Source organism: Ruditapes philippinarum, unplaced genomic scaffold (assembly GCF_026571515.1).
Source record: "Ruditapes philippinarum isolate M1 unplaced genomic scaffold, ASM2657151v2 ctg1011_1_1_1_1, whole genome shotgun sequence".
In the NCBI taxonomy this organism is placed as follows: Eukaryota; Metazoa; Mollusca; class Bivalvia; order Venerida; family Veneridae; genus Ruditapes; species Ruditapes philippinarum.
In genome coordinates, this window is record NW_026856759.1 from 339,263 (window position 1) to 359,065 (window position 19,803).

A 19,803-nucleotide genomic window follows, 5' to 3' on the forward strand; every position below is an offset into this window, starting at 1 on the left:
TGTGCAAAAAATGAATTCCTCTTTATAGCATCAACAAAGAAAAGTACGTTCCTCTATTGATTGACTTTTCAACTAATCTAACTATACGTAGATAAAAATTATGTTGGAAAACTTTTTAGAAAAAAATGTCTTTTGACAATGACAACCTTGGTGAACCACATTTCTGTCTGCAGTTCATCGGAAGTAAGACATTTTCTTCTTTCACAGTATCATAAAAGACTTTATTTATTTATATTTCATTTGGGAAAAAATACTGTGGTTAGTTTTCCTGGAAAGCCGGTAAAGTGGGCCGGCTAAAGTGTGTTGAAATTAACTTTAAAAACGTACATATTAAGAAATAAATATACTCTCATATCATACCAATAAGAAACCAGTTTTTCTTCTTTAATTCATAGTTTTTAAATGTTGTATCACCCATCTTGTTGTGCACTATATAGCATAATGATATATTGTCGTTGTTTTTGTTTTGTTGTTGTTGCGTGCGTGTGTGTGTGTTGTTGTTGTTGTTGTTGTTGTTTTTATTGTTGTTGTTGTATGGCATATTATGATGACAATATGGTTATCAAATACCAGTTTATTGGGAAGTCTAATTTTTTTAACTAAATGTCTATAAGTAGAGGAAAAGTGGTCAACTTTTACGGATTAAAGTAATACTACTGAATTATACGGCCTTCAATATTTCAACAGCTGTCAGCAAAATCTGTGTTGTACCGTATAATAAATTCTTTGTTGTACCGTATAATAAAATCTGTGTTGTACCGTATAATAAAATAAATATGTGTTGTACCGTATAATAAAATCTGTGTTGTACCGTGTAATCAATATTAGCTCCCTGACTGCTTTATTTTGTGGCAAAACTTACCTTAAAGAAAAATACACAAAAAATATCAGCCCGTATTGAAAATTTAATTGATTCTTTTTTTTATCTAACTTTAAACAATGCATGACAATACATTACAAAACACTGCCGAATAAAGCACAATGTATAGTTATAGCTTTTCTTTTGAACACCAGCTTCGTAATTTCGGCAGGTATGGACAAAGGCATTTCAACGTGATGTTCTCCTATGTTAAAATTCAATGTATAACAGAAAAGGTAGATTACATTTCATCAATTTTAATTGCCGAGTGTTATAATTACATGTATATGAAATATATATCATTTGTTCCTTATCAATTTAATAGTAAGCCGATTTTTGTTATAATTCAAATACTGTCAATAGCAACTGCTTTAGTTCTCATATTTTTACACTTTTACTCTTGATAAGTAAATCGTTTAAGTTTAAACTTAGTTTAGAGTATGAAATGTTTTGTGGATTTTGAAAACACCAAAGCTAGACTCGAGCTTAGATAAATTCGCATGCCATACCCGTTCTTATGAGCGCAAAGACACTAACGTTTTCGGTATACCTTTAATATTTGTGTTAAATATTCCGCATCAACGATTTATTACAAGAAATAAGATAAATAAATCTATACTGTGTACTTTGACAAGGAAGTTGTACATTTTTACAGTAAACTGTTGTTTCTGCAACATCCTAAATACATTTAAATACATTTTATGAATTATGGTCACCAGCTCAATCCTGAACACACTTGTAGCGACAATTCTGAAGTAACGCAAGGGAGATTATTCGTGAATGTTTCTCAGTGTCTTAAATAGCTTGGTTTTGTTTTGATGAAATGTAGCATTTATATCTCATATAGCTGAAGTGTAGGTCAATCCGATTAATTCTTATTTGATTTGTTCTTTATATGCTGCGACCTAATTCAAGATCAATACGGTTTCTTAAAATATATAAGCCGATATATTTTGTTAATAACGTATATACCTTTATATATGTAAATTTAAATGAAAAATCACGTCTGCAATATTTTACTATAAAACAAATAAACACGTTGCAAGGTCAGTGTTGAAATTTTGTCATTGCAGTACAAAATAGACGATTCGTTTGAAGATAACATTTCTAAAGCATCTCAGCTGATACACACAAACAATTTAGTCCCAATCAGTAAAATTGAAAATCGTGTTAGTCTATACCGGACAGAAACGGAAAATAAATGAAATACTTATGCCGCGCTTATTACTTAAGATTGCCGTTGGCAAGGATTTTGGCCGTTCTAATCGTACCAAGGTAGATAAAGGCTCTATTGTTTTAATTTTGCCAGGGGGGATAATATAGACTATGATGTGATATTGAATACGGTAACGCACGCAGAACATTACCGAAATATGTATTACGCCAAAACCAACGCAGGTGAAACTAAGCTATTCTATTAATAAAGTCTACATGGTCTTTTACTAATCTTAAATAATGTATTACATGTTTCACGTTGGAGAAGAGATAATAGACAAAGTTTCAATTGTTAAATATTTAATGACAGAGACGAAAAAGTAAATGAGCATGTTTCAGTAATATTTGTCATGAAAAACATGGTAGTACTTAAAAAACAACAGACACACGAAGATTGACTTTTCTAAGGGGATTATCTGAATAAGAGGACAAAACAACAACAAATTATATTATATTCATAGAATCTGACATAAGTTGTCATTTAATATAAACTTTAATGAAACGAGTTCAGAAAATAATAACTTTTTCGTGGATTCTTTTTTCCTGGTCTAGTTTCATAAAATCATAAAAAAGTTAAGATCAAATGACATATTTTGTTAGATGGTTTTTATCGACAAAGGTGCCTTTATACTATACGTGTGAAATATAAATCATACTTAATGGTTATAATTATGGTTATATAACATAGACATTGGGAAGTTATGTGAACAAATTTAGTGTAAGTACGAATCTAAGGAAATGTTGGGCCAACATTGTTTGCTCTCTCTCGAAGAAGAAGATTATGATGATGAAAAAGAAGAAGAAAAAGAAGAGGAAGAAGAAGATGATGATGATGATGATGAAGAAGAAGAAGGCGGAGGAGGAGAAGGAGGAGGGGAAGGAGGAGAATATTACAGGAATACGAGTTTACTTAGCATGAAAAAAGTGAAATACATTGTATAAACAATTTTTGTTATGAAACAGGCTCAAAGATACTACCGGATGATTATGTGATATGCATGTACCTTTGTATGATTTTCTATAAACATGACCATACAGTATATCTCGGATTTAACAACAATCTAAACATTTAAAAACAACTAAATTAATGTTTTCAGTGGTGTTTTTTTTTACTTTAACTCTAGCACAGTTGGAATTCAGTTTGAATAGGACAGACTACAGTCTAAACAAACTAACTAAAAAAATAATCAGGGACTTTAAAAACACTGTTCAAAGAACAGTATTTACAAAAAGAAATAAATATATAAAACTTCTATAATAACATAAACAATTTAAATACATTATCCTATATCAAACAATAAAAATATCTGTATAATTTTGTTTGTCTTATATATACATAAATAACATAGTGTAATTTAAACAATACCATCGGACTACATTAGATGATCAGTCCTGGCATTATAATTCATTATGCAATTATTGTTATAATATAGTAAAAATATAAGTCATGTAATAAGGGATACAACACATATTTCTATGTCACAACGCATGATGAGGAATGAAGGATTTCTTACCAATTACATTTTCATAACACATATCATTACAATCTTGTTACTATAACAATGATATTATTTTTCACAATTCTTCATGAAAAAGTCTGAGGTAGGTTGGCGAGTATATAGTTAAAGACCAACAACGACACGCCTATCACAACATGAGCGTTGCTTGTATAATTCAACTATAAAACCCGCATTGCTGCAAAATCAGACGTTATTTTAACTTCATAATAAAAATTATATCCCCCCCCCCCAAAAAAAAAAAATATTGGTCAATATCGACTAATATTGCTTTCGCCATTTTGTAGCAGTTCCTTTTAGTTTGTACATTTCATCACGTTAGGTAACGTTTTCTCTATGACGTCATCATTTGATAAAATACCAATACGGCAGCTCGTAAACACGTTCATTTAAGGTCCGAAATCCTTAAAAAGCTAGTCATGTATCAAAAATGAGACTGGTTTAACATATCAATAATTCAAACCAATAAAACCATTGACCATGCCTACTGAGATCTTAAAAAATATGTGCTAGTTTATTTCATAGAAATACAGTCATAATTTGTTATTGTTAAATAAAAACAAATCCATTAATATGACGGTATAAGCCGATTATAAACGATTATTAGGCCCATTGCTAGTATATGTATTAATTAAGATGTGTGTAATTAAAGAAACGAGTTGGCTCTTGTGGCTCTGAACTACTGCGATTAAATATGTAAGCTGGCATTGGATCATAGCCAAACAAGTCAAAATCTGGCTTAAAAGCTTGGCTAAATGCTTTAATATCACTAAGAGGCACAGTGGCAAATGCTTCTTTTTTAACCATATCTTTCTGTTTCTTCAATTCTACTGGGTCCGACTCTCTATGTGCTTTTCTGGCCATTTCTATAAACTGATTCACATTTACACTGTCAAAATGTCCTTTCGCGATATTAAGATTTATATTCGTTTGAACTATTCCCCTCATTTGTAATTTAAGCCAGATTCTGTGTAGAGCCTTTTCCCATGATATGTATTTGACAATTTCTTTTTTCCACTGAAATGGACTTCTAATACTATCAGTGATTGCATCGTCGAGGGTATAATCGCTAAACGATGTTTCCATTATGGTAATCGTTCTATTCATGTCGAGTTTTTGCATGATAAAGAACGCATCATCTTTAAATGACTCCATTCTTCCAATAAACTTATAATTATAGGTACAGGGTTTACACCCTTTGTTTATACTGACTATATGTGGATCAATACCTTTACCAGTTTTTTCAGCATTCACCACAAATTTCACAAATTCTGCAAATGTCACATCATGGCCTCCGTGTGTGGAGCTTTTACCCGCGTTTGGAACTTTAGCATCTTTCGGTCTGTACTGAGCTATAGCCCTTAAGCCAAATCCTTTCCAAAATGTCGGATTAGGAGGAACAAGTTTATCAATAAAGGCTGATAGTAGCCTTGAATATGGATTTCTTACAAACAAAAAACTAAATGCACTCTGCGTTAACAGATTCCCTGATTTGGCACTAGAAATTGTTTGTGTAAAACGCTTTGCTTGTCCAAGGGCGATATGAATTGGTACATCATATGGCTGTTTATATTTTGCACGATCACTTGCAACTAACATGTGGAATACCCGCCTCCAGAACGTTGTCCCGATCTTTTCCATGGGACAGTACAATAGTCTTTTGCCCGGAATAGCATGTATTGTTTTCATTGCGCCTGAAGACGATATTTTATTTGCGACACACACATTGTGTGCCGAAGCGGCGAGTTCGAACCCATTGTGACCTTCATGACCTATGTGATGATGAATGCCTTTGCTCTGAAGTATGTATAGAAGACATACATAAATTACTATTAAATGTGTTCATAAACATACATGAAATGTAACATATATGAAGAACTATGCAGTCTGTAAATGTAACATAAATTTGATATATGTGAATCTAAGTTACAAACTTACAATACTTCTATATAAATTAGCCTGAATTATATAAATTTAACACAAATCTAAACACAGGTTATATGACCCTACATAAACGGTTGTTTGGAAATATAACCAGAGCCGCAAGGCGAGGATTATATCGCAAACAAACCTTTCATATACGGTCATGTAATCTGTCAGAAATATTTATCACGAATTTATAATACAGCAAACATTTTTAGAGAAAATGATTTCTTAAGAAATTGACGGCAGCCGTAAAACTATTACTATTATCCAATGAAAATCGGCGTTACGAACGTTCATTATTATAAATCTAGCTGTAATTGCTGTATATGGGTTACTTAATAAATTTTGTACTTCAAGGGATGTAAATCTTTCTGTATCTTGTCAAAATGATGAGAAAGAAAATGTTGGTTTTAAATTATTTTTAAACATATCTGGAAGAACAGTTTTATTTATGGGTCTCGTGTCTATTTAATCTGGATTGGTTTTGTAAGTTAAAATTGTTAGTGTCTGGTGATTTAAGTCACATTGGTCGTGCATTGGACACATGAATGACTTAATCATATTGGCTATTTTGCTAACATTAAACACTTTCCCAGCAATAAACGCTATGAATTAATTTGAGATGAGAAAATGTCCGTTATTTTTGTACTGTTACATACCGTAGTTGTGGTGCCGTTTGTGTCCACATTATCTACGACTATCTGTACTCCAGAAAATGTGAAATTGTTGTAAACAGTCTTCACGTGAGCTGAAACATAAAAATAACTTGGGCTGAAAAACATGCAGGTTCGCTGTGAAAACTAACTACATGTAATTTGATAATACAATTAACAGTAATATTTCAAAAATGAGGGGGCACACAGAATAAAATAATTTGGGCTAAAAAAAACGCAGGTTCGTTTTGAAAACAAACTGTTTTAATAACGGGGTTTACAGTAATATTTCAGTAATGACCGGGCACACAGAGTTGATTCGAATTAAAATCGTAACCCACTCCTTGATTAAGGAATAAGGGAGTAAGTTAGTGTAAGATCTGTAACGCCCGGATGTCTGTTCTCATCATGATCATATAAAGAAGAAGTAGTACACGTATGAGAATTAGTTACGCTCAGATTTCCCCTTAACATTTTGTCCTATCCAACGGACTTCAGTCTCTTCAAATTAATACACGCTTTATTTATATCAAAACCCAACGGCGACAACAACAATGACATCACTTTGTGTATTTATTATTAATGATCCAGCAGATCGTTCTGTCAAAATGTATTAGTCTTAAGGTGACAACGCAAATCTTAATTATGTCTCAGTGCATATTTGTTGGTGAAAATTTTTGTAAAGAGAAGATCAAACAAGAGGAATGAAAACAAATAATACTAGTATTATATCAAAATCGTAGGCTCAATATAATGAGAAATGAAATGTGCAGAATCTCTGCCGCCCCCTGTCACCGGCCTTAGCAGTATTCTTTTAACACTTAAAAGGATCGGAATGGAAACAATGATCCCGAAAGACCAGAAAACGTAAATGCAATACAGGCCAGCTTAATTCTTACAGTCGTCATAAATCACTGGACACATTATTTAGTCGTTTTGTGGTTATTAATTAGTAAATTTATCATGATGGAATTCTTTTTTTAAATAATCCAAAACGTAGCTTTAAGTTAGCATTGACAAAAAAATGGTACGACAGAACCTTAACTAAGTAATATGTTAATTAACTTACTAAAATTACTGGATAAAAGCACTTGTATGATAATCAGAAGAACTCCAAGAATGACTAGGTGTTTCACGCATTTTTGACGAAATGTCATGGCCGCTTCTGATCTCGGCAACTTTCTGGTTCACTGAGCAGTCTGAAATTAAATCCAAATAGTTCAACTTACAAAATTAGAAATGAGATAAAGATATTCATTACAAGTTTTACAGTGTCAAACATAATACATTATTCGTACATTTTAATAAATGTCACGGATATTAAGCATAAAGATGTAATTTGTATTACATGTATTAACTACATGGCTATTGTGCGTATGGCTGCAGTTACAAAATAATGCTGTACAGTATTAGTGCAAAACACAACACGCTATTTTGATTAACTCGTGCAATATATCAACACGCGTGTACGCATCCAAACCAAAATAAAGTTTTGATTAATTTAAGTTCAATTTAACAATTTGTTGAATTTAAATTATCTATTGCAAATATCGGTTTGGATACAACAAAAGAGTAAGTTTATCGCTACAACTCATTAAGCTAATCTACATGTTCTTTTTACTTAATTCATAATACCAACTTAGATATATTTTTGTGTTATTATAGACAATAAGGGATCTTAAATTGAAATATTTTTCATCAACTCAACCAATCATATAACAAGGGCTGTAACAGGAAACAGCGAAGCTCGACTAATTAAATACTGGACGCAGTAAGGAAGACAAAACAGTGAAAGAAAAATCAATTATGATATAAATATATTTCTTCTTATGACAAGAAGTTATAATTGTTAACATAAATTCCAAGTTCAAGGGGGAATAATTCTTGAAATAGTCACAATAGAGTTATGGACCTTGTGACACAACATATGTGTAATGATAAGAAATATATATTTGATTCGAAGTTTGAAGTAGATACCTTAAAAAGTAAAGAAGTTATAATATTTCTTAAAGAAAATTTTTAAGTTAAAAAGGGAGATAAATCTGAAAATATTGCTTCAAGAGTTATGAACCTTGTCACATTAGATCTGGTTGATGATAAGGAATATGTTTTTGAAGTTTGAGGAAGATACCTTTAAAACTAAAGAGGTTATAGTTAAAAACAGCATTTTCAAGCAAAAATATCTAAGTTAAAGGGGAGACAATTCTTGCAATATTGGTGCTAGAGTTATGAACCTTTTCACATAAGATGTGGTTAACGATAAGGAACATATATTTGAAGTAAATAAGTTGATCCCTTAAGAAATAAAGAAGTAACAGTAAAAAGTGATATCTGTAAAAAGTGAAAATTCTAAGTTCAAGGGGAGATGGATCTAAAAAAATATTGGTGCTAGAGTAATGAACCTTAACACATAAGATTTGGTTGATGATAAGTAACATATATTGAAAGTTGGAAGTTGATACCTTAAAAAATGAAAAAGTTATTGTGAATGAAAAAATATTGTACTGCACAAAAACTTTAATCTGAAATCTGGACGCGGACGCCGACTCCAGGGCGAGTAGGACAGCTCTCCATATATTTCGTATAGTCAAGCTAAAAATGTTGACCTGTGTGGTCATTGAATGATTTTTCAAGGGGTCGTTTCAATATTTTTCGATACACTCTATCTATATATGAGTCGCGTCACGACAGAACCAACATTGTGCATTTGCGACCAGCATGGATCCAGACCAGTCTGCGCATCCGCGCAGTCTGATCAGGATCCATGCTGTTCGCTTACCAACTCTATTACAAGTAGAGAAACTGATAGCGAACAGCATGGATCCTGATCCGACTGCGCGGATGCGCAGGCTGGTCTGGATCCATGCTGGTCGCAAACCCATTATGTTGGTTCTGTCGTGACGCGACTCATATACACGACGTGACACCCTTCTTTATTGTATAGCTTCTCATTATTAGCAGCCCTCTGAACCTATTTGAAAAGAGCTTTACTAGCAGGAAAAAAACTAATGGCTCTGTCTTTTTTTAAATAGAATTGTTTTTGGTTTTCAAATGTATATATACATGTATACCGATATTGTAACAGGTAATCAATTTAACTGCCGAATTAAGAGAGGTTCAAAGGACCTTTTGTCAACTTTATTGGGACAATCAAAAACATGGTTAAATCTGCGTTCATACAATAACGTATTTATATATATTTCCAGTTGACCTATGCGTGATTCAAATACTTTTATAACTTGTTATATACACAATTTTAATAGATTTAAGTTTGTGTCTATCACTTCAAGCTTATCAAAATGTATATTGCAACAGACAGGTGTATATGTATAAAATATTGTAATGTATTCATGTAAAATTTTATCAGTCTCCATTTAACGATATGTTCAAGTTAATTAATTATTTAGTGTGGTAAAGTGAAAAGATATTAGTTAAATAATGACAGTAGAAAATGATTTATTGTTCCTGTTCAAGGGCGGGGGAGTAATAATTATCGTTGAATATAAAATCCTGGTGGTATTAGAATAGAGCATCAGACTTTTTGGGGGCAAAAGCTATGATGGCATAAATATATCAATGTATGCCTCACTTTCTTATCTTTGTACAACATTAAAGTTTTTTCTACGACAACAACGACTACGACAACGCAGTAAACATAGTAGTTCGGTCTTAGAAATATACTTATATTTGTCAAAGTTATTTATGTATACATCGTTTGTGGTTTAGGATGAGTGTTTCTATCAGTATCAGCTATTATAGCAGACATAATATACGTATTTTTTGCACAAAGGTAACAATGTGACAAATTAGATAGCCTTACTATAATACTTTCCCGCCAAAGACACTATAACATCGGCCAATATCGTAACAAATCGGGTTTTTACCCGGAACTTTAATTTTTCAAAATCTTGGGCAATAGATTATTTACGATCACTCATCCTTTTATCGCTATGTACTAAATTCGGTATATAAACGGTTAAAAATTATTGAATACCTAATAATGTGAAAAATAACTTTTTCGGAAATGACCTTTTTTTGACGATATTGGCCGATGTTAGAATGATTACCTTAACAAATTAAGATGAAACAAATTATGGGTAACATTATCTGATAGTCGAAAGAAATCATTTTAAATGATATATTCCGTGCATGAACTTCGTTAGCTCAAACTCGGATCGTCATTTCGCTAGAACTCACAGTCTGCAATGTCCCTATATATTAAATACGGTTTTACCTCGGATCGCTCGAACATAGGTCGATCGTACTCCTGAGCCTTGGTCCGGTGTTATGAACAACCTCGCTTCTAACACAGATCTCAAGAATTTGATTGGTCAAAAACTAGCAGAGAATATAAACCCGACCAATAAAGATTCTACAACTTGAGGCGGAGCTCAGAAAAAGGTTTTGAATAACCTCGAGGACAGATTGCTAGTCTTTTTGGCATAATTAACTACCGATCCCGAACAAATTAATTTGCAAGAGACCTCCGAGTTAGAGCGGCTACAGTTATGCGAATCGTTACCAAATACGCATGTTAAAGTAATTTTCACTGGGAACTAGAAGAAGGTATTAAATTGAAATAAAACAAAACTTTAAGTTAATACCTTCTTCTAGTCTTACTTCTGGAATTCTTGACTCCGTTCACGCAGATTTCACCTTGCAGATGGCACTACCATTTGTTTGACCTTTCATTTGAACTAAAATAATCAAACAAAGTATAATATCAGCATGTGATTTTATCATCGCACCTTTAGTTACCACACGATTATTATCACAACTTTACACCAATATGGTACTACGACGTTTAGTATGGAACGCCAAAGCTGCCTTCTATTAACACTTCTTAATACAGTGGTGAATGATGATGTCATTTTGACAGATGGTGCTTTGGTTTAAGCAAGTGGTGATGTCGTTTTAATAAATGATGTTGTCGTTTTGATAGATTGCTAACTTCTTATAGGTGGTGCTGTGGTTTTGATAGATGGTCTTAAATTCTTATAGATGGTGTTGTGGTTTTGATAGATGGTTCTTACTTCTTATAGATGGTGCTGTGGTTTTGATATATGGTGATGTCTTTTTGATGGATGGTGCTGTGGTTTAGATAGTTTTGATGTCGTTTTGATAAATGGTGTCAATAGATGCTTTTTGGCAAATGGTGCTGTCATTTTGATGGATTGTGCTATGGTTTTCATATATGGTGCTGGTAACTTTTATGTATCGTGCTGTGGATTTTAAAATGGTGATGTGTATTTGATATTTTGTGTTATCATAATATTATAAAGCGCAGTTCATTTGATATATTGTGTTTCATACTTATTCTATCAACGGTGATTTTTGTTTTTTTTTAAAGGTTTTATCATTTATTTCCAAACGAAACAGTTTAACAAAACCCAAAAATTGTAAAAAAATTCAACGTCAAGGGGAAATTAAAAAAAATAGTTTTAAATTTAAACAAAAACAAAACCCTTTATTTTAAAAAAAAGCAACTCTATCAAATCGAATCACCCTTCACTTTTAGAAAATTGTGTTTGACATACTTTCTATGGGGGCTCCCTAAAATTTGGCCCAGGATTGATTTTTGCAAAAAGGGAAAAAAGTTATCCATTTTTTCTTTATAACTGGGTGAAGGTAATTAAATTTCCTCTAAAGTAAAAAGGCCTTTAATTAAATGAGAAAATGGTATCAAATGATGTAATGAAAAATAAAATTTAAAGATTTATCCTAAGAAAAACAAAAATTGTTACACTACTTTTAAAACAAATTTTAGATTTTGGGGTGGTATTTAAAATTCGGGAAATTGTTGAAAATATTATACCTTTTGGTATTTACTGAGCATTTAGAAATACTAAATATAAAGTTATTTGGGTAAATGGTTTTTGTCGCAGGGGCAGCTTTGCAACTTTAAAGTTAAATGGCTAACCGCAAAAAAATAAAAACGTTTGGTGGTAAGCCTCATCCCCTAATGTTGAAGGGAAAAATATGACTTTTTATGAAATGCGGGGATGGGCCCGTTTTTAGGGATGTGGGGTCATTTTGGGGGGAACCCCCAAAAAGTTTTTTTGTATTAAACGTAGAGAAAACCCACCCCTTCGATATTTTGGAGACTGGAAAATAGACCCAAGCTTTTTCTTGGGTTTGGGGGGAAAACGTTTGGGCTGGTATGTTTAAACAGTTAAAATGTTTGCTTACTTGTCTGGCGTTGAAATATTCAGATATGAATTAGAACTAGGCGCAAATTTTCAAAATTTCAATTGTAAACTTGCAAATAACAATGAGAAACTATATTTTAAGCTTTAAAAATATATTGTCACACAATTTTAAGGTTTTGCAAATTTTAACTCGTTTTTTTAACAAACGATTTTCAGGGAACTTCTTTGTGATTTTTGGATTTAAACCATTTATTCCAGTTAAATGGTAAATTCTAGATAAAATTGGTACAGGTGAAAGAATTTGAGATTTATTCGAAATTAAATTGTTACTTTTAAGCATTTAAAAAAATTTATCAATTATTGTCATGCCCCATGGACATTGTAATTCTGCTTTTAGCAAAAATTAAGATGTTGGTGCGGTGTAGAACCCTAATCTGTTTACAGACGGAGCAATTTGAAAAGGGTTTGGACATTAATGACACATTAATGCCTAACAAGTATGTAAGGATGGGGATGAAATTGAAATTCATTATTGCTCTCCTATTGTAACCTGTTATTAGAAATGGTATTAACAACTGTTACCAATATGGGCAATGTTTTTATTGGTTTTTTTTTTTTTTATTGTAAGATTTTTTTTACTGTTGATATTTTTGCTTTCTAACATGGATAACAATTAAACCTGTTAAATTGAAATCAAATTGTTGCCCTTATATATAAAGGGAAAGATTTACACTTTCTGCCTCTGTTCCCCATTTTATGTTTTTAATCAGTGTTTGTATACTTTCAATTTTTAACGCCTGTAAAAATTCAATCTATAAGTGAAAATTAATAATTTTTTTCTGAGCTGTTTGGTATCGGGGTTGAAGCATTGTCATTAAAAACCTAAAGAAATTTCCACTGTCAATATGATTTCCGTTTTTTTCCAATATGCTGAAATTTAGTAAAATTAGTTCATACGGTCACAGGATCAAATTCTTATAACACTAATGTGTATTAAATTTTTCGTTTGCTATAATACATTAGGAACTATATAATTATTTTAAACAAGATTTTGTTTGGTTTAAAACATGTTATGACCACCTATCGGGCAGCCAATTAGTCATTTGTGGGCCATTGTTTATTGTAACTTGGACCTTTAACCTAGTTGACCAAAATTTGATAGGGGGTTATGGTACTTTGGTCATGATAGTCACTAGGTCATTGTTGATCGGAAAAGGTCGTGTACAAGCCCAATTTTTATGGACAAAGTTGCAACAAATTTTACCAAAAAATATATGCATAAAATTTATGAATCCATGTAGGCCTCCTTAATGACATAATTTTTTTAGGTTAATACCAAAGACCAAAATGTAAAAGCATTTTTTAGTTTAATAAAAAATCAACGTGTCAAGTGAACTAAAATTGTTGAGTTATTGTCGAAAACCTTTTTAACGTACAAGGCCAATGAAACTTTGACTTTTTGACCCCTTAATTCAAAGGGGATTAAGTACTGGCCAAGACAAATGCACAGTGGAAGGTTGAAGGGCAAATGGGCCCATGAGTTGTTGAAAGAATATTGACAGACAAACCGTTTTACCTATAAGGTCTATGTATTTTACCTCTTTAACCCCTTGACCCCCAAAAACCCATTGAGGTCATTTTTGACCAATGACATGTATTTGTAAGTTTGAAGGTCAAGGTCATGGGTTGTCGAGTTTATTGATAGGAAACTGTTTTGACATAAGGTCAATTGACCTAAAACTTTGACCCTCAAATCCCAAAATTCGTAGGGGTCATCTACTGGCCAAAGAAACCTATGCAGTTTGAAGCCAAGGGTCCTGGACCTGGTAAAATTATTGATCGGAAACCCTTTTTACCTTCAAGGTACCCTTTTAGTAAAAATTTCAAAACATGAATAAATGTTTTTTCACTAGTATCTTATCTTAACCCCCCCTTTCAAAAAAGATGGTGATTGATCGGGAGTTTTTACCAACATATAACCATACAAGTATTTAAAAAGTTTTAAAATTTGTAAGAAAAAAAAATAATCAGGTTGCCCGATTTTAGTCGATTTACAAACATTTAAAAAACCAAAAATTTACGGACCCACCCCTTTTGAGTTTCTGCGCACCAGGGCCGTTTACAAGAAAAAAAATAAAATCCACGAAACGACTAAAAAGGACTAAATTAAAATTAAAAATGCATTAAAACCCCCGTCTTAACTGTGCTTAGTACTGAAAGAAAATAAAATGTTAAATAATGTGTGAGAAGGGTAGGAAAATGTAAACAAAGTAGTATTTTGACTTACATACAAAATACTAAATCCTTATACAAAGTATTATTTAAAAATAAGAATGTAAAAGAAGCAAAAGACTCCTCAGCTGCATGCTCGATAAGTAAACTTTTAGAAACTGTAACGATAAAAAGGCTCTTAAAAATGAAATTTTAAACGTTTCACAAACTTAATAGAATTTTTAAAGCACTTATCTAAAAGTGACATAATTATGTAATGTTCTGTCAATTACATGTTAAAATACCATATAACGAAGTTACTTTAAATGGGATTCATTTCCATCGTTTTATTACTGCCATGACATAATTATTATTACGCTAGTGGAACATTAAAGGCCCATTATGCTTCAGAAATGTCATCGTTTTATTTCCCAAAAGCTTTTTTTATGTCCTGTTTAAGTTTCCCCAAAAAAACACGTTATTGGTTACATAGCTGAGATATCTTTTACAGCTTTTACGTTTTGGTAATGAGTACAATTAGTGATTAAGTATTTTGTATGAAAGTCAAAATACCACTTTGTATACATATTGCTACCTTTATCACGAGTTATTTCACATTTAACGCTATTTTCTTCTGGTGATTAGCATCTCACATGTTCTATTATTATTATTACAACATTACATTATGACAGACATATTTGCCCTTTATACAGAAGGAAAAAAACAAATATTCATTTATGCGGCATAATGTGCCTTTAAATACGAGGATAAAAAATACATCAATTAAAAAAATACTTCGTTCTCTGTTGTCGGGAGGAAACATACAAACTGTTTAACAGACTGGTGAAAAATGTAAAACGTTACAAAAACTATTGTGTTCAACAAAATGTATTTTTAAGTAGCGATTTAGCGTTTATTAAACGTTCTATAATTCGTTTATTTAATCCTTATTGTTAATATACAATTTTCAGTTTGTTAGTGTTGAATATCTCTGGTCAGTGGTATAGTCACTGACATAACGTTGACCTATTCTTTAGTTTAGAAAGAAAACATTTGTTAATGTTAAAGGGGATCAATATTTTCCGCCGGTTAAACTGGACAATACTTCAGAATACAAAAGGTGTAACACTTCAATAAATCTATTTATACACATGTATTGTTAGTTTTAGTACCTTAGGACAGATGTAACTCTCTGATAGGATGACCGTGACGTGTCCAAGCACTTGTTTTCATTCATAACTGTCATATTAATCAGGAGCAATAGTCCGTTCCGGTGGCGAAGGTAAAGAAACGAAACTCATGCTCTGTGGCTAAAATAGTCCATATCACTACTTATAATACATTTTTTAACCATGATGTACAATTTCATACGATGATTATGGGTAATATTTAAAGAATAAAGTTAGCTACCCGAAATTGGGATCACTAAAACATAAGCACGAACTAATTCGCGTCTACAAGACCTGAAGAACAGAGGTGGTATGCCCAATTCAGAAAACCAATACATGCTGAGGCCCCATATAATGCTCTAGGTATGTAAAAGTACCAGTTTCGCCTCAAGGTCGGGGCAACTGCTATAACCGTTCCCTACCTAACCGAAAACTGCAACTACTCTTCAAGACGTCGCCAACGTGGGCAACCGAAATGCGGCAGTAAACAAACCGAAAGTCAGAAATAATAGATTTGTTCGTCTTTGATATCGCCAATTTGTTGTTTTATTTTGTTATTACAATAACATCACTAAGTAATTATTAATTGACCGAGTTATTGTAAATTTAAGTTATTGTAATACATTTTATAGACAACTTGTAGTATTTATGGATACACATATACGGCAAATCATTTAATTGGTATTTAGACATCAGTCTATTAGTAAGTAAAATGTCTTTTCAGATGCATTCCTGCACTTATATTTGCAATCATTAAATTGTATCTACATGTGGTTTAAGCGTTGCTCAACGTTATGTTTCAATAGCTAAGTTCAACTATAACCGCTTTATTCTTGGTCAAAATGAATCCAATATTTTCTTTCATAGTTTTAAAATAACCTCTAGAAGTTCTGACAAAAACAATAAAGTGAAGAACTTTTGAAATATCAGAAAAATTAGGTTTCAGTTTTGTTTAGAACAACAATCCATTTCATGCTGAATGTCAATAGCTTTCTTCTGTTTGCTATTTTTGTTTGAACCTGTTTATATTAACCTTTTTTGTTATCTTAGCCGAACCTACAATTAACGTTTTTATTATAAATAAATTATCATTAAACACTTACCTTAAATATCAATTTATTTGCAGCAAAAAAAATAAATCCATATCACTATTTTAATATTTCTCCCCAGTTAGTCAAGTCCAATAAACCCGTGAAAAACACCTCTGACCAACTATGGTCAGAGCTACTTATTATATGTTACATAATGCTTCTTTGTGTACATTTGGTCTTTTGTTAATGCTTCACGGTCTATGGTTAATAAATGCTGCAGATTAAACTAAACGCGTCATACGGATCGTTTTAATTGTACAGGTATTTACTGTTAAAATGATACACATGTACCGATTTTGATCTGAAACGAAAAAATGTTCTTCTGCATTTAAACGTAATTCCTGCCATTTCAACACAGATTAGATATTGCCCTGATTGAAACAAATGACATCTGATTAAAACAAATGACATTAAAAATAGAGGATATTCAAGTTTCTTCTATAAATACAGGATTTGATTTCATTCTCGAGTGGCAGTAGCCACAAGTGAAATGTGATCATTTTCATACCACAAGATGAAAATAAATCCTGTGTAATAGAAAACAAAATGAATTTTCTGTTTATTATATACTTTTTCTCTTTTTTTAACCTTATAAATAAGAAAAATTCCCTTTTAATTGTGTGTATTGACTGAATTTAGAAGACAATAGTTCGGCAAGACACCTGTGAAAATACGGAAAATATGTCTCACTGCAATGAAAAATAATTTTTAACAGTGAAACTACGGAAAATAAAAATACGCATTTAATTTCATGAATATTTCTCAATATTTCATTTACAAGTATATAATAATCAGTTTTATACGAAAATTTATTGTTTTATTTGTACAAAAATGTTTAATGGAAATATGAGTCTTAACAGACTGTTTTTTTCCGACAGTTTTACCCATGCTGGAAATCTTATCTGGCAAGTTGGTGCCATGTGTGAGTCGTTTGCTCTAACATGACGTCATTTCGGCTCCTTTTAGATCGAAACTGCGTTCTTAAAATTTTAGTTATCCATTTCAAATATGGTAGAATATAGAAGAATACACCTATGAAAGAATTTTTTTATCTAAAATGTATTTGCGGTTAAGATAAGAATATCCGTCCCTCGGGTACCCGCCCACGCGGAACGGATATTCACAAATTATCTAATGTTGTTTTTACTTGTATTGCCCTTTTGCCCTCAGCAAAATATTTTGTTCAATCCACTGGTCTGTAAAATTTATTTATAAGTTAGCATTCTATTTTATCACTTTATGACTTAAATGACAATTAAGTGACACACTTTCAATTTAATTAAGTAACTTATGATATATTCATATAACAATTTAACAGAATATTTGTAAATTAAATCAATGTTTCTGTAAACAGTGCAAAGTATCTTATTTTATATTTATATTCACCAGCTTAATCCTCCAATAAAAGAGAAGTACGAAATATGCGTGACAAATGACCGTTCTCATTGAACTGTTATTTGCTGCTTATCTGTTTTCTAAGGCTGTGAAAATTTAATAAATCAAGACTTATTTAAAACGAACAATGTGTTGCAAGGAATGGTAACGCTAGTCCTGGTATTTCAATTCGCAGTTCGATTCGTTTGCATCGCCAGTTATTTTTAATAGTCTGAGAATGCAGGAAAAAACAATTTACGCTCAACTATAAGTTTATTCATCTAGTTTAGATTAGGCTCCCTTTAAGAATATTCGACCTTTCATTGTACTTGAGAACAATTTATTTGTTTGTACATGGGATGCAGGAAAAGCATCTTTTTATAAACCATTTAATAAATTAAGTGGTGAAAATTGTTGATATGTTACAATAAAAAAATGTTAAACTTATCGCAGCTTAATATAAATCTGGAAGAATATTGTTTACCTAGTGTATGCATATTCAAGTAGAAATAAAGTTAGGGAGTTCTTGTTTAAACAAGAATGTAATAGCGCTAGAAAAGAAATAAATATGTTAAAAATAAATCCAAAGAACAATATAAAAGGGACTTTAAAAGTAAAAGAGATTGATAAGCTATAATAAAAAAGACACTTCAAATAAATTAGACAAATATTTGCCGAATAAATTTTGGAGCAAAGTAAAAAAAATATTATAATGATACACAAATCATCTTAACAGCCAATAAAGTTTAAAAAAAAAGAAAGGAAATGTAGGGAAAAATGTGAAGTTGGAACGAGTAATAAATGTCTAATATCACATATCACAAATATTCCTTCACTTTGTCAATGGTAAATGATACTATTGGAGGATTGTTTATCATATATGAGTAGAAACTGTTTGTTCTAAAATATAGTCAGCAGACGACGCAGTACTTTTTGTCCTAAAAATGTTAAAATTGCATGACAAAATTCACTTTTTGCAAGATTAACTGTCAATTCAGCATCACTAAGTCGGTCGAAGAATGCTCTTATAGTTTTGAGATGTTCCTCCCATTCATCAGAGTAGATGATTGCGTCATCAATGTATGCGTCACATCCGTGTAGACCAGATATTACCATGTTTATAAGCCTCTGAAAAGTTGCTGGTGAGTTTTTCATACCAAATGGCATGACTTTATATTGATACAAGCCGTCTGGTGTTACAAAGGCTGATATTTCTTTAGCTCTATCAGTAAGTGGAACTTGCCAGAATCCTTTTAGAAGATCAAACTTTGTTACATACTTTGCTTTTCCAATTTTGTCAATACAGTCATCAATTCTTGGTATAGGAAATGAATCAGTTTTTGTTACAGAGTTCACTTTACGATAATCTGTACACATTCTATATGTTCCATTTGATTTTGGTACAAGAATACATGGAGAGCTGTAACTGCTTTGACTTGGTTCAATAAAGTCATTATCCAATAAATACTGAACTTCTTGTCTTAGGTACTTTTGTTTTACAGGATTTGTTCTATATGGATGTTGTTTTATTGGTTCAGAGTTTTCAAGAATGACGTCATGATGTATTTTATCAGTCCGTGTGGGAATATCAGGAAATAAGTGTTCATATTCATAAATAAGCTTTTTCAGTTCATCTCGT

General features: G+C 31.8%; 1 protein-coding gene across 2 annotated transcripts; it reads right to left on the reverse strand.

Annotated features, from left to right (window-relative positions):
• Positions 1 to 4,024: 4,024 nt before the first annotated feature.
• On the reverse strand, positions 4,025 to 16,912 carry LOC132747628 (carbohydrate sulfotransferase 10-like). 2 transcript variants are annotated; one of them, XM_060737062.1, is made up of 5 exons: positions 16,803 to 16,912; positions 10,791 to 10,867; positions 7,240 to 7,369; positions 6,177 to 6,265; positions 4,025 to 5,388 (listed from the first exon to the last, which is right to left on the reverse strand). In XM_060737062.1, the coding sequence occupies exons 3-5, from the start codon at positions 7,325 to 7,327 to the stop codon at positions 4,219 to 4,221; spliced, it is 1,347 nt and encodes a 448-aa protein (XP_060593045.1). In that variant the 5' UTR covers positions 7,328 to 7,369; positions 10,791 to 10,867; positions 16,803 to 16,912; the 3' UTR covers positions 4,025 to 4,218. The 2 variants fall into 2 exon arrangements, with proteins under 2 accessions (XP_060593045.1, XP_060593046.1); XM_060737063.1 differs by having other exon boundaries at positions 10,775 to 10,867.
• Positions 16,913 to 19,803: the final 2,891 nt, after the last annotated feature.

Coding starts and splice junctions, on each gene's coding strand:
- LOC132747628 (XM_060737062.1), bottom strand. CDS start 7,327: ATGACATTTCGTCAAAAATGCGTGAAACACCTAGTCATTCTTGGAGTT. Junction 6,266..7,239: donor GCTTTTATCCAGTAATTTTA/GTAAGTTAATTA, acceptor TTTATGTTTCAG/CTCACGTGAAGACTGTTTAC. Junction 5,389..6,176: donor CAAACGGCACCACAACTACG/GTATGTAACAGT, acceptor TACATACTTCAG/AGCAAAGGCATTCATCATCA.